The sequence below is a fragment of the Ascaphus truei genome, chromosome 3 (genome assembly GCF_040206685.1).
Source record: "Ascaphus truei isolate aAscTru1 chromosome 3, aAscTru1.hap1, whole genome shotgun sequence".
NCBI classification, from domain to species: domain Eukaryota; kingdom Metazoa; phylum Chordata; class Amphibia; order Anura; family Ascaphidae; genus Ascaphus; species Ascaphus truei.
In genome coordinates, this window is record NC_134485.1 from 61,563,196 (window position 1) to 61,579,140 (window position 15,945).

Below are 15,945 nucleotides of genomic sequence, written 5' to 3' on the forward strand. Positions count from 1 at the left end.
GTGACAGGATAATACGTCTGATATTGTACAGTGGGAATTTCTTTATATGCTCAGACTAGATCAAAAATATGTATTTGAATCTCTAAAGAAAATCTGAAACTCATTCAATTTCTAAATATAGAATTAAAGAAAATATAGGTATCTAATATTATATCATCTTAATTCACTATATTATGTGGCTGACGCAAAAGCAAATGCCTATTGATAGCAAGTAGGATCATCAAAACAGAGATATGACAGATTATGCTATACAGGACCGTGATGGTAGCAGAAATTCTTCAGAACCAAAAAACAGCTATTTATTGGATACAAGTTCTGGTGAGTGACAAATTCCACCCGAATTATCCCCTAACTATTCATATTTAACAGCTTAAAGTGTGAAATCCCTACCAAATGCATATACTTAAATAGGCCTACATATAGTATAGTACATAATATACAGTACATGTCTACATAAAAGTTTTTTTTGTTTCCAAACTACAGTATTTTTCTAGATTCAAGATAACAAGTAACCTCCCAAATAATAGTGTTTCGAAAGTTGATGCTACTAAAAAATATTATGTAACCCAGATGCATAATGAATTAAAGGAGAGATCATGTATTTTAATTAGAAATAAGCAATATGACAGACCATTCTCTGCTACCGACTGCAACTAATGGCAGAAAACTCATCTGAATTGAGCTACAACCAAATACATTACAGTGAAGAGATTCCTAGTGGTCTCATATCTTACCTTTGAGGCTTCTGCACCTTTGCATACTGTATGTTTTCTTCAATATGCATTACTTAAGAAAAAAGTGCTAGAGAAATTCAATTATTTTCATTTGTCATGCAACATCCATCACCATTGGAAAAGAGCACCCAATAAAGCAAGTACATTTTTCAAGTATGCCACCTGCTTGCAGATTTTCTATTTTAAGATGCATTAAACAACAAAAAGTTTATTGATTTAAAAAAAAATATATATATTTTTTTTACACACACACACACACACACACACACACACACACACACACACACACACACACACACACACACACACACACACACACACACACACACACACACACACACACACACACACACACACACACACACACACACACACCAAAATGGAGAAGTCAAACATTAAAGCGGTTAGTGGTAGGCCCTGTCCACACCAGGATTTTTGTAAACCTTACAGGAGAAAAAACAGCTTTCAGGCTGGTAACGTTACACAAACATGTTTCAAACCAGTGCTTACACAAGGCGTGGGCAACTCCAGCCCTCAAGGGCCACCGAGAGCTCAGGTTCTTCAGGATATCCCTGCTTCAGCACAAGTGGCTGAGACTGAGCCACCTGTGCTGAAGCTGGGATATCCTTAACACCTGGCCTGTTGGTGGCCCTTGAGGACTGGAGTTTCCCACCCCTCACCTACACCCATATAGACCTGAAGGCGTATATCTCCGTTCTGACTACAATGTTTTTAATTTGTGTGCATGGGGGGGGGGGGGGGGAGATTCAAGCTATGTTTCCTATTCATGACATTCGTAACAAACTCCAGGAAATTGGAGTAGTAGAGTAATTGCTTGAGGGATGGAAGGAGAGAAGAGAGGCTTTGCTTTAAATCCAAGTGTGGACAGGTCTTATTTGGAATACGGAAAGTCCCACTCGCCAAATATTGCCATGCCAATGTTAGGCCCGGTTTCCCATATGCCCATTTTATTGTTACTTCTTTTCAACAGGAAAAGAGCAGTACTGTATAACTTTCACATGCAGCAATCTCTGCACGCCACCCAATAGTATCCATGCCACCAAAGCGGTACGTTTTGTAGTTACCGATCGTTTAGAAGGTGGTTGAACAAGGCTAAACCTTCCGAGTGTTCTTTATCATATGATATCCTCTGACAAACCTCCCCAGTCTTCATTCTGAGTCTATAAACACAAAACCAAGCAGCACGTTGAAAACGGTTCCTCATTAGATTTATGGTTCATCGTCCTCTCAAAAGATTGTGAACACCACAAGATAGAAAAAGAAATCGCGTTGCAAATTTAAAACCAGCGACCTTGACGTTACTGTGGACTGGAAGAATGTGTTAACGCCTTCGCTGCCAGAGGACCCAGCAACGTATGTTTTATGGCATCTCGGAGTCCGGAAGTCAAAACGAAGGTAAACGTGATCTGGTAAGAGATGGCCTCTTACCAAATTATCCTGCCAAATACCCGTGTTCAAACAAACATGTTCTCTTGTGAATTAATTAGTACCGGGGTGCTCAAGTCCAGTCCTCAAGACCCCCAATCAGTCCCTGCTTCAGCACAGGTGGCTCAATCATAGCCTCAATTAAGCCACCTTTGCTGAAGCTGAGATATCCTGAAAAATTGACCTGTTGGGGGAGGGGCTTGAGGCCTGGAGTAGAGCACCCTTTGAATTAGTACATGTACATTAATTTCAAAACTTCAATATATTAACTGCTTAAAGCAAGATATTAGGCTTTTTCCAAACTTTGTCACTAATTTTTCATTATATTGCATTAGCGCTGTTCCCACTGCCCTTCCCCTTTTTCCAAACTTTGTTTTTTTTAACCTTAAATAGCATCCACAAGTATTTGTTCCTTAAATCAGAGATTTTGGACTAAGTAACCAAGAGGCCTTTAATTTATGACAATTAGCAGCACAGCAGACATACTGTATATGCTGGGAGTAAATTGGTTTTAGGCCAGATCAACACACAACCACAAAGCAATAAAAATCGAAAAGTACAAGTCCCACATGTTCATTTTTATAAAACTAACTTACAGTACTTGGCAACCTAAATCAGAGATCCATTAAACCAGTAATACTATTTAGGCACTTGCAAAGGAGCAACACTTTTATGAATTAGTTGAAATATATTAAAATATATATATAATTTTCAAGTATGCCCTGGCATGGAGGGAACGTGTAAGAGAGCTGTGAGGACATCACAGGATGGGGTCAAAATGTGACACCAAACATCAGCAGAGATACCGCACGCATTTATGCTCAGTCATTTCCACAGGGAAGACAAGTATTACATCAAGTTGAAATATCTTTTTGAGGGCTGACAAAAATACAAGCTGGGTTCTGTGAGACTTGCGGGCCACCTAGAGAATAACGGCACTGCAGTTCGTTCTAAAACTATACAGTAGTGACTTAATGGTAACAAATGCCATTTCCTGTCACACCTCTGATTACTCATCGTAAAGGACATTGGAAGCAAGCTGGGATCATCGAAAAAAAAGCTTGAATTCTTTCGTGTCAAAATCACTGCTCTTTTTTGTTCTAGTGGAGTTCTAATGATTAGAAAAGTAGCAATATAAGCTGTTATATGAATATTTATGTTAGTCTAATAAAAACTGGCAAGCCACCAGTACAAAGACTTAATTACCTGGCATCACACCAGAAAATGTCTTTGTATCTCATACACAAATCGGAAAATAGAAATTAGGGGCAAACAAGTATAATCTGGCCCTTCTAGTTTGTCTATCCAACCAATTTATTCATAAATAGTTGGTGTAATTCCCCCCTCTGCTCATCTCAAATTGTCTGTGTGTCCTGCAATCCTCATACCCTGCTGTCTATTTAGCTAATTTTACTTCAATTTAGGTAAAACATCTCAAATTGTCTGTGTAGAAATCATCCCCCTATTGCCTTAATGTAATTCATCTTTCACACTTGTGCAAGACAACACCCACCTTTGAAAAACAATTTGGTTTAACTACGCTCACATGTGCTAATTAAGTTTGTTGTACCAACCAGGTGACTTTCTAAATGTATATAAGTAAACTTACAACAGCCATTGCTGCTAGCAGCCTTTGCTCTTAAGCAGAAATGCTTTTAAGTAGTGGAAGTTTAAAAAAGGAAGTTGTGGAAAAAGTGGACACACTCTACTGCTTCTGATTCCTGCATTTGAACTACGCTGGAAAGAAGGTTATCATCCCACACTGCACATCTCAACACATTACTATTGCTGTGATGCCACCTTTACTTTTTATATTTACTGTAACCTCACTTATTTTCAAATTATGCACTTCCTTCCACCAGCCTCATGTCTCTAACTCTATTCATATTTCGCCATCTCTCCTTACTTCACCACTTCTCAGTTCACATGAACTCCTCTCTTACCTGCGCCCTCTGTCACCACACAGTTATGCCGCCTGCACTAAAACACACCCCTACAAATCATCCTCACACATTCTCTTTCTGTCCATGCTTCTCCTCCTTGCTTCTGGGGATATCTCTCCCAATCCTGGTCCCTGCCTTATTTCTACTTGCTCTCGTCCTCGCCTTCCACATGCAACTTCTACTCCTTCTGGTGTCAACCCCTCTAACCTCATACCCATCCCCTGCCACCCTCCCTCCTCTCTCCCTTTCTCCTGTGCACTTTGGAATGCTCGCTCCCTCTCTAACAAGTTCCTCTCTGTGCATGACTTCTTTCTCTCTCACTCCCTGCTTCTCTTTGCTATAACTGAGACCTGGCTCACTCAGTCTGACTCTGCTCTGGAAGCTGCCCTCTCCTACGGTGGCCTTTCCTTCTCCCACACTCCACGCCCTGATGGCAGGGGTGGAGGCGTGGGGCTCCTGTTCTCCTCTCTCTGCCGTTACAGAACAGTTTCTATTCCCCCCTCTCTTGCTTTTCCCTCCTTCGAGGCTCACACAGTCCAGATCTTCTCTCCTCTCCCGGTTCATGTGGCGGTCATCTATCGCCCACCTTCCTCTACTCATCCCCCTTCTGCCTTTCTCTCTCACTTTGAATCCTGGCTCTCTTTCTTTCTCTCCTCAGACTCCCCTGTTCTTCTCCTTGGGGACTTCAATTGCCACATTGATGACCCCTCTCTCCCTTGGGCTTCCCGCTTTCTTTCTCTAACCTCTTCTTTTGGCCTTCAACAGTGGACTGCAGCCAGCACCCACAAGGATGGCCACTACTTAGACCTGGTTTTCACTAAAAACTTCTCTCTCTCCGACTTCTCCATTTCCCCTTTTCCTCTCTCTGACCATCACCTCATCTCATTTTCTCTCTCTCGCTTCTCTCCATCTCCATCTCCATCTCGCCCTCGTTTTTGCAGAAACCTGCGCTCTATTAACCTACCAGCTCTTGATTCCACTTTACGCTCCTCCCTCTCCTCTCTCAGTTCCGCTTCAGACCCTGACAACCTGGTCAGGAACTACAACTCTGCCTTATCTTCCTCTCTTGATCTTCATGCCCCACTTTCTCTCTGCCGTCCTCGCCCTTCTAACCCCAGACCCTGGCTAAACTCCCACACACGCATGCTGCGTTCCTCCACTCGTTCCTCTGAACGCCTCTGGAGGAAATCTCATACGCTCGCAGACTTCATTCACTACAAATTTATGCTATCCTGTTTCAACTCTGCCCTCTTTCAGGCTAAACAAACCTACTTTTCATCACTAATCAACACACACAAGTCTAACCCACGCCGTCTCTTTTCTGTCTTTGACTCTCTACTCAGACCACCCTCAGCTGCCTCCTCTTCTTCATCCATCTCACCTCAGGACTTTGCTGACTTTTTTAAGAAAAAGGTGGAGTCCATACGGCAGAACATCCCATCTGTTGCCTCCTCCCATCCCACAATGCTTCCCAACTCTCCTCCTGTCTTTCTTGACTCTTTTTCTGCTATCTCGGAGGAGGATGTATCACTGCTGATCTCCTCTTCGCCCTCTACCACTTGCCCACTTGACCCCATTCCCTCCCATCTCCTAAAACCTCTTGCTCCTTCTATAATCCCTATGCTCACACAGATCTTTAACTCTTCCCTCTACTCTGGTACCTTTCCTTCATCCTTCAAGCATGCAACCGTTATACCATTACTCAAAAACAGCAAGCTTGATCCTACCTGTCCTTCTAACTATCGACCTGTCTCCCTCCTGCCTTTTGCCTCCAAACTCCTTGAACGTCTTGTATTCTCTCGATTGCTACACTTTCTCAACACCTATTCTGTACTAGACCCTCTACAATCTGGCTTCCGCACTGCTCACTCTACTGAAACAGCCCTCACTAAAATAACTGACGACCTCCACGCTGCCAAAGACAGAGGTCATTACACTCTGCTCCTATTACTCGACCTCTCTGCAGCATTCGACACCGTGGACCACCCTCTTCTCCTTCACATTCTCCATACTCTTGGTATTCGGAACAAAGCTTTATCCTGGATCTCCTCTTACCTCTCCCATCGTACCTTCAGTGTCTCTTTTGCTAACACCTCCTCCTCCTCTATTGATCTCTCTGTGGGGGTACCCCAAGGCTCTGTCCTGGGACCCCTTCTCTTTTCTCTCTACACACTCTCTCTAGGTGACCTAATCACATCTTTTGGGTTTAAATATCACCTCTATGCTGACGACACACAAATTTACCTTTCAACCCCTGACCTTACACCTGCTATACAGACCAAAGTTTCTGAATGCCTCTCTGGAATATCATCCTGGATGGCCATCCGCCGACTGAAACTTAACATGGCAAAAACAGAGCTCCTTATACTACCTCCCAAACCTGGCCCTACTACATCCTTCCACATTGCTATTGGAAATACGATCATTCACCCAGTAGCCCAAGCACGCTGCCTAGGGGTCACACTTGATTCCTCTCTCTCATTCTCCTCTCATATTCAAAACGTTTCTAAAACTTGTCGCTTTTTCCTCCGCAATATCACAAAGATACGCCCTTTCCTCTGTTACTCAACTGCTAAAACTCTGACTCAGGCCCTCATTCTCTCACGTCTCGATTACTGCAACCTCCTGCTGTCCGGCCTTCCTACCTCTCACCTGTCTCCCCTACAATCTATCCTAAACACTGCTGCCAGGATCACTCTACTCTTTCCTAAATCTGTCTCAGCGTCTCCCCTGCTGAAATCCCTCTCCTGGCTTCCGATTAAATCGCGTATCTCACACTCAATTCTACTGCTCACTTTTAAAGCTTTACATTCTTCTGCCCCTCATTACATCTCAGCCCTAATTTCTCGCTATGCACCATCACGACTCTTGCGTTCTTCTCAAGGATGTCTTCTTTCTACCCCCTTTGTATCTAAAGCTCTCTCCCGCCTTAAACCTTTCTCACTTTCTGCCCCACACCTCTGGAATGCTCTTCCCCTCAATACCCGACTAGCCCCCTCGCTATCCACCTTTAAGACCCACCTTAAGACACATCTGCTTAAAGAAGCATATGAGTAGCACTGGATAATCATGGACACATGACACAAAGCTTGGCCTCCTGCAGACGCACTTACTAGTATTCCCTCCTACTGTCTCTGTACGTTCTCCCTACCTACCAATTAGATTGTAAGCTCCTCGGAGCAGGGACTCCTTCCTTAATGTTACTTTTACAGTATGTCTGAAGCACTTATTCCCATGATGTGTTATTTATATTTGTTATTTATATGACATGTATTACTACTGTGAAGCGCTATGTACATTTTATGGCGCTATACAATAAAGACATACATACATACATACATCCTGTGTATTTGTCAAATGATCTACTGTGTTTGGCCACATTGTCTTTGTGGGTAGACTTTCAATACTCTTTATACACCCGTAATATTTTCCAACTGATAAACAGCAAGTGCTTTTGTGAAAGCATCTTGTTTGTATAGGAGGAGACACAGGGCTTTGGAATTGAAGTTTGTATTGGCCAGTGTATGAAGGGGGCATATTTACTAGAAGATACTGGAGGTGCGGCTCAGTGAGTAAATGCACCAAGGACACTGACTGAAGCGGGGGAGTCCGGTTCAGATCCCACTGTCAGCCACTTGTAACCTTGGGCAAGTCACTGTTTGTGTGCAGAGGCACAGGGAGATAAGATTGTAAGCTCACTAGAGTAGGCACGGTTCCTGTAAAATTGTATGTACATCAGTGTACCGCTCGCTATATTGGAGAAAAGCGCTACATGCAATTATTACAGTTATTATAAAGTTATGATATAAAGCCCATTCACATGAATGGGCCACAAGAGGAGCTTCTGGCAGCTCCATGAGACCACATGCAGCAGCAAGAAAGAAAACAGCTTATCCCCCATGACCGGCAAAAACAAGAAGATCATGACCCCCTGCACCTCAATTCCTACCTCCTCCTGGGACTCTTAACCCCTTTCCCACCCTGGGACGACTCTCAACCCCTTGTGTCTGGGTCTGTGTCTTGTACCAGAGATACTCACTCCCCCTGCACAACACACCCCCTAAAGATCCCCCCAATCAACAATCCCCCTGCCCCAAATACTGCCCTGCTAAAAAAATTCTTGAATGCTCACCCCCCTCCAACACCTCTTCCTTTCCTCCCCCCTCCAACGCCTCTTCCTTTCCTCCCCCCTCCAACGCCACTTCCTTTCCTCCCCCCTCCAACGCCACTTCCTTTCCTCCCCTTCCAACGCCTCTTCCTTTCCTCCCCCCCTCCAACGCCTCTTCCTTTCCTCCCCCCCTCCAACGCCTCTTCCTTTCCCCCCCTCCAACGCCTCTTCCTTTCCTCCCCCCCTCCAACGCCTCTTCCTTCCCTCCCCCCTCCGCCTCCTCTTCCTTCCCTCCCCCCTCCGCCTCCTCTGCATCCCCTCCCCCTCCCGCCTCCTCTTCATCCCCTCCCGCCTCCTCTTCATCCCCTCCCGCCTCCTCTTCATCCCCTCCGCCTCCTCTTCATCCCCTCCGCCTCCTCTTCATCCCCTCCGCCTCCTCTTCATCCCCTCCGCCTCCTCTTCATCCCCTCCGCCTCCTCTTCATCCCCTCCCCCCTCCGCCTCCTCTTCATCCCCTCCCCCCTCCGCCTCCTCTTCATCCCCTCCCCCTCCTCCCCTCCAAACGCCTCTTCATCCCCTCCCCTCCAAACGCCTCTTCCTCCCCTCCAACGCCTCTTCCTCCCCTCCAACGCCTCTTCCTCCCCTCCAACGCCTCTTCCTCCCCTCCAACGCCTCTTCCTCCCCTCCAACGCCTCTTCCTTTCCTCCAACGCCTCTTCCTTTCCTCCCCCCCTCCAACGCCTCTTCCTTTCCTCCCCCCTCCAACGCCTCTTCCTTTCCTCCCCCCCTCCAACGCCTCTTCCTTTCCTCCCCCCTTCCAACGCCTCTTCCATTCCTCCCCCCTCCAACGCCTCTTCCTTCCCGCCTCCTCTTCATCCCCTCCGCCTCCTCTTCATCCCCTCCCCCTCCTCTTCATCCCCTCCCCTCCAAACGCCTCTTCATCCCCTCCCCTCCAAACGCCTCTTCCTCCCCTCCAACGCCTCTTCCTCCCCTCCAACGCCTCTTCCTCCCCTCCAACGCCTCTTCCTCCCCTCCAACGCCTCTTCCTCCCCACCAACGCCTCGTTCTTCTCCCTCCCTCTCTCCTCCCCCCTTTATCTATTTTGTTCATGCAATGCCTTTTGTTGCACATATTTGAGAAAAAAATCAGGAGCCCTTCCAGTGTACAAATATTGAAATTCTCATCACAAAATGCAAACATGCTCTGCATGATTTGCTTGTAAGTCAATTTTTCCTAAAACAATTAGCAAAACAAATAAATGGCTCAATTCTATAACAACTCAATTTCCTTTGTTGAACTGGGCATTACAACCACATCCATGTTTATATTCTGTACTGTAAGTTAGCAGCGAATGATGAATCACAAACCTTTTTATTTTTGCTGAACCAATACAAATCCAGGATGATCTATAATACAATACCTCAAGTGCTACTAAACCAGGGTTGGCAGACTCCAGTCCTGAAGAGCCACCATCAGGTCAGGTTTTCAGGATATCCCTGCTTCAGCACAGGTGCTTTTTGACCGAGCCACTGCTTTAGCCACCTGTGCCGAAGCAGGGATATCCTAAAAAAAAACCTGACCTGTTGGTGGCCCTTTAGGACTGGAGTTGGCCAACCCTGTAATAGAACAGCGGTGCGCAAACTGGGGGGCGTGGGATTTTCTAAAGGGGGCGCACAGTTGCAGAGCCCACGCGCTTTCCCCCCAGGCATGTAAATTAAAAGCCGGGGGAGGTGCGAGGCCTCTGCAACGTCACTTACCTGCTCTCAGCCAGCTCTTCCCTGACGCGTCGCCATGACAACGCGGCGTCAAATGGCAACGTGTCACATGACATTGTGACGTCATATGACGTGTGGAGCCCAAGAGCAGGTAAGGAGGGGGGGGAGGGCTTAGGCAAGGGGGAGCGCGAACTTAAATGTTTGCGCACCCCTGTAATAGACCATACTACATGAAGATACAACCAAGCAAACACAGCTATTTTCTTACTGAATCACTGCAAAAGCTGTGCACTACTTTTTGGCAGAACTTGACCTCAACATACAGCTCCTTACTGCTTCAAGTGACATTTTACTTTCAAAGGATTACACTCAACAAAAAGGCACATTTTTGCTGTATGACAATTTAACCAAGAAAATGAATACAAACTAGTCTACACAGTATTTCCTTCTCTGCAGGAGCAGAACATAAAGATGTGCTTAAGAGTTCCCAACTTAATAGGCCTGGCTATCCAATGGAAATTAAATGTGGCAGGAAACAGTCAGGACATTTGCCCACTTACACATTTCTTACAATACTCACAATTCATCCCTAATCCCTCGAAAGCTTGGCGAAAGGTTAAACTTTAGACTTATGTAAAAGTTATTCTCTTTGGACAGCACAATTTCATTGTAAACATTTAATTTATTTTAGATTCCGCTTCCTAGATTGGGAGGTCATTTGGGTTTATTTTATCATTCTGAGTCATTACAGATGAGGTTATTTGTTTTCTATCTATCATACTAGTTTAGTGTGTTAGCTGCATAGACAGAGTCTTAGAAGAGTTAGTGTTAATGAACTATACCTGGAAAAAGTCTCAAAGAAGAGAGTCTAGCTTCTGGAATTCAGCAATGGAACAGTAAAGAAGCACACACATATCAGAAGTAGACAAATACCAGACACAAAATGTAAAAAACAAACAAAACAAAAATAAAAAAAAACCCACATACTTAAAAAGGAAAGAATAATGGAAATGAACACCCCAGGATTAATGAAAAACACAAAACATTACTCTACTGTTAAAATATCTCACTGAAAAGAAACAGACACTTTAAAGCTCACATCACGAACTACATGTAATTAAACAAGTAAGCCATTTAAAACAGAACAATGGAAAGGTACAAGAGGGAACAAGTAGATGACGTTACATACTGTAGAAAAAAGCATGCAGTGCAGGCACAGTTTGGAAGGTTAGTAGAAGAGCACGGAGAGATGGTGGAGGGATCTGTATTCAGAGCACAACATGCTGCGACTCTGCTACAGCGCTCCATTTTCCTTACCTCCTGCAATAGATCAGCTTGCTCAATGGCTTTTAGAACGTTTTTCTTTGATGTCTCCTGAACTTCTCCTCCCAACAGAAATTCATCCAGAATAAAATATGCTTTTTCAAAATTAAAGATGATATCAAGCTCACATACCTGAAAAGCAGAATCCATTTATCAATGACAGAATGCATTGGAATACTTAATAAGAAGAGACTGCACAGTCTTTCACTATTATGCATGGGGAACATCTTCATTATTACAATGAAAACAGCCAAATGATTCAGAACCTTGTATCAGCTAAACAAACAGGACATCACCTACATTACAGGCCCTCTTATTAGGACTGTTTTACAACTGGTTTTATATATGTCGGATTTAGACATACTCTAAAACCTTGAATTCTACATGGGCCTGCTATGCAATGAATGCAACACAATGACTGGCTGCAGGAGCACAAACTGGACTTCTGGGCCATGCCCTGCAGCATGGGGAAACTAGGTCTCTAATCCGTTATGTTGATTTGGTGACCACAAACTACAGACTCATTAGGTGCTATGTTCGTATTACAGGCATACCCCGGTTTAAGGACACTCACTTTAAGTACACTCACGAGTAAGGACATAATCACCCAATAGGCAAACGGCATCTCACGCATGCGCCTGTCAGCACGTCCTGAACAGCAATACCAGCTCCCTACCTGTACCGAAGCTGTGCGCAAGCGGGGAGACTAAAGAGCCTGTTACAAATGCGTTATTTACCTCAGTTATGCACGTATATGACGACTGCAGTACAGTACATGAATCGATAAGTGGAAAAAAGGCAGTGCTTCCCTTTAAATACATTTTCGCTTTACATACATGCTCCGGTCCCATTGCGTACGTTAATGCGGGGTATGCCTGTATAGTGCAGACTTGTTACCCAAACAGCTTTTGATTTTATTTTGAATGCCTAAACATTAGGGTTGCTACGTTTTTTTTTTTCTTTTCTTGGGCACCTCTATTTATATGACACTATATAAACCCACAGGACAGACAGGAAAGAACCAGCATTTCCAAAAATGTGCGCAACAAAGACAAATCTCTTGTGAAAGTGAAGGGGAGCAGCCGCCTGCGGTTTTATGAGATTGAAGCGCAGGCCCCAAATGATGGGATTTACTTTCCCTCGTAGTTTTAATGAGAAAGTGATCCTTGCCATGTAACACTTAATTTGAAGGAGCAGGATATGACTCACACTGCCAAAATACTTGTCCAAAAGCTCCACGTAACGATGAATTATTTCCAGAGTAATCAGCTCATTGTCTTGATCTTCGATGGCACAGCAGAAGTACAGGCTGGCATATCTGGACAAGGACAGAAGGATTAAAAATTAATCTTCAAATTTAAATATAGCCCCTCCACATCCACGCTTAAAAACATATTTTGTTTGAAATTCCATTAAAAGGAGCAATCCAGCAATATCCTACATTTTTTTTAAAGATATCAGTTCTGTAGTATTAGATAATACTTAGAAAAGGGTTTTTTTTTTTTTGTAATTCAACTCTTAATGACATTTTTAATGAGTTTTAATATACTGAGCATCTTTTGATTTCTTTAACAGGTTTCAACACACTTCCCCAGCAGTGCAAGGTCTTTGCAATACTTTCCTATATGTAATCATTTGTTGTCAATATTCCCAACAGTTTGAGCTGCAAACTGTAACAATAGATCATGTTACTTTAGTCATTTAAGAATACATTGTAGCAGCCGAGTTACACTGACTGAAGTATTGAACTCTGGCAAGCAGGATCTTTGCTGATCAATTATGGGAGAACAAAATCGATTGGCAGCTTAGATAATTCGTTTTCAATAGAAGTAGTCAAAGGTTGCATGTATAAAAGCAGCAGTCCAAGCTGCTTTTTTATAGTTTTTTTCCCATTCAATATATGCATCAATGCAATCTACACACCGACAAGTGATTAACTAAGTTGCTGATCGATCTGCGAAGATTCGGTTCGGTGTTCACTAAATGGCTGTCAGTGCAGCAGAAGAGGACCAAAGATGTAGGGAAGATCATGTGACCAGACAGTCACTAGATACAATTGGTGCACTGCTAGAGAAGGTACAGGGCTAGAAAAGGGGTGTGCCAGAGCCCGTTTTAGAAGAGGAAGGGGATGTGACTTTGTAAATGGTTGTTATAGGAACAAAAAAATGCGTGTTACATTAGAATACATTAAAAATTTCTTTTTTTTTTTTTTTTTTTTTAAACTACTACACGTATTTTCTCGTAGTACAGAACAGATTTATTTATATAAAACACACACAAATGTAGTGAACTTTGGGAACTCTCTCTTTTTTTTGATAATTCTAACCTTCTGGGAAGTAGTGCTGTCTTTTTTGCTCCCGTTCTCTCTAATAGTGTGTCTGAGATCAGATACATTGTAAAGAACTCCAACCCTTTTTAATAGCGTATCTGAGATCAGATGCACTGTAAATTCTTCTGTATTTGGTAATATTTTCATACGACTAGACAATTGCAGGGAACCCTCTAGGGATGCCCGGGAAACCCAAGTGTTCCAAGGATCCCCTGTTAAACACTGAACTAGTTACTGTACATTCATTTTTGAGTCTCTGCCACAAAACTGTCAAATACACAGTAGCAGCAAGGTCCGTAGGGAAGTAGTTCATGGTTGGGAGGGATAAAGACAGAGGTCATTACACTCTGCTCATATTACTCGACCTCTCTGCAGCATTTGATACTGTGGATCACCCTCTTCTCCTTCACATTCTCCATACTCTTGGTATTCGGAACAAAGCTCTATCCTGGATCTCATCCTACCTCTCCCATCGTACTTTCAGTGTCTCTTCTGCTAACACCTCCTCCTCCTCTATTGATCTCTCTGTGGGGGTACCCCAGGGCTCTGTCCTGGGACCTCTTCTCTTTTCTCTGTACACACTCTCTTTAGGTGACCTAATAACATCTTTTGGGTTTAAATATCACCTCTATGCTGACGACACACAAATATACTTTTCAACACCCGACCTTACACCTGCTATACAGAGCAAAGTTTCTGAATGTCTCTCTGCTATATCATCCTGGATGGCCCTCCGTCGCCTTAAACTCAACATGGCTAAAACAGAGCTCCTCATACTTCCTCCCAAACCTGGCCCTACTACCTCCTTCCACATTACTGTTGGAACTACGATCATCCACCAGGTAGCCCAAGCACGCTGCCTAGGGGTCACACTCGACTCCTCTCTCACATTCGCCCTTCACATTCAAAACATTTCTAAAACTTGTCGCTTTTTCCTCCGCAACATAACAAAGATACGCCCTTTCCTCTGTTGCTCGACTGCTAAAACTCTGACTCAGGCCCTCATTCTCTCCCGTCTTGATTACTGTAACCTCCTGCTGTCCGGCCTTCCTGCCTCTCACCTGTCTCCCCTACAATCTATCCTAAATGCTGCTGCCAGAATCACTCTACTCTTTCCTAGATCTGTCTCAGCATCTCCCCTCCTGAAATCCCTCTCCTGGCTTCCAATCAAATCCCGCATCTCACACTCCATTCTTCTCCTGACTTTTAAAGCTTTACACTCTTCTGCCCCTCCTTACATCTCAGCCCTAATTTCTCGCTATGCACCATCGCGACTCTTGCGTTCTGCTCAAGGATGTCTTCTTTCTACCCCCTTTGTATCTAAAGCCCTCTCCCGCCTTAAACCTTTCTCACTTTCTGCCCCACACCTCTGGAATGCCCTTCCCCTCAGTACCCGACTAGCACCCTCTCTATCCACCTTTAAGACCCACCTTAAGACACACTTGCTTAAAGAAGCACTGTGGATATTCTGAACACATGATACATAAAGCTTGGCCCCCTGCAGACGCACTTACCAGAACTCCCTCCTACTGTCTCTGTACGTTCTCCCTACCTACCAATTAGATTGTAAGCTCCTCGGGGCAGGGTCTCCTCTTCCTTAATGTTATGTTTATGTCTAAAGCACTTATTCCCATGATCTGTTATTTATATTATCTGTTATTTATTCGATTACCACATGTATTACTACTGTGAAGCGCTATGTACATTAATGGCGCTATATAAATAAAGACATACAATACAATACAATAATAATTAGGAGCATTTATTTTAGCCATAGATTTAAAAATGTTGTGGTGCTTCTACATCAGATCTGCCATGCACCTACTTCTTAGGCAGAATATAACTTGTCTGACTCAGCTTTAGGATTAATAGAATTTTTAGAATTATATTTGAATAAAAAAACCGGGTGTGACATTTTGTCTCCCAATAGCTTGCCACTTATGCATCGGCAGCTGTGGTTTCGTGAGCTGGGTTGATTTCGGGAGAGAGGTGATTGCAGCAGAAGGTGTTTGTTTTCCGGCACATTGACACCAACGAATGGCGCCTGCCATCTCGCCCAGTTGCCCCACGCATCAGCTCTTCGTTATATGCTTATTGTAAGTTACCTTTTCATATCTGCATTTCTATACTATCCTCAGATGTGTGTGCACTTGATTTAGCTTAATGGTTTATAGAATTTAATATTTTGTGTTCAATTATGAGCAATACGTGTTTATATATTTGGTAAACTTTATCTAAATAAATTGCATTGATCAATAAATGTTTCTGATCCCCTGTGCGCCGTTTTTCCACTTTTTGTCTGACTTCTCTTCTGGGAGCTCTTGTATAGGAGCGGTGTGGAGCAGCAAA

At 43.7% G+C, this 15,945-nt stretch overlaps 1 protein-coding gene across 10 annotated transcripts in view; it reads right to left on the minus strand.

Moving 5' to 3' along the window:
- The window catches only part of AP1S2 (adaptor related protein complex 1 subunit sigma 2), a 58,128-nt gene that overhangs the window by 21,360 nt on the left and 20,823 nt on the right, over positions 1 to 15,945 (minus strand). For 4 of the 10 annotated variants that reach the window (XM_075594125.1, XM_075594123.1, XM_075594128.1 and 1 more), the window contains exons 3-4: positions 12,477 to 12,585; positions 11,262 to 11,399 (exon numbers count right to left, since the gene is read on the minus strand). In XM_075594125.1, coding sequence (XP_075450240.1) covers positions 11,262 to 11,399; positions 12,477 to 12,585 — 247 coding nt within the window. Of the gene's footprint in view, positions 1 to 734; positions 802 to 1,819; positions 1,916 to 10,786; positions 10,820 to 11,261; positions 11,400 to 12,476; positions 12,586 to 15,945 lie in introns of all 10 variants that reach the window. The other 6 variants (XR_012800412.1, XR_012800409.1, XR_012800410.1 and 3 more) reach the window with 4 other exon arrangements.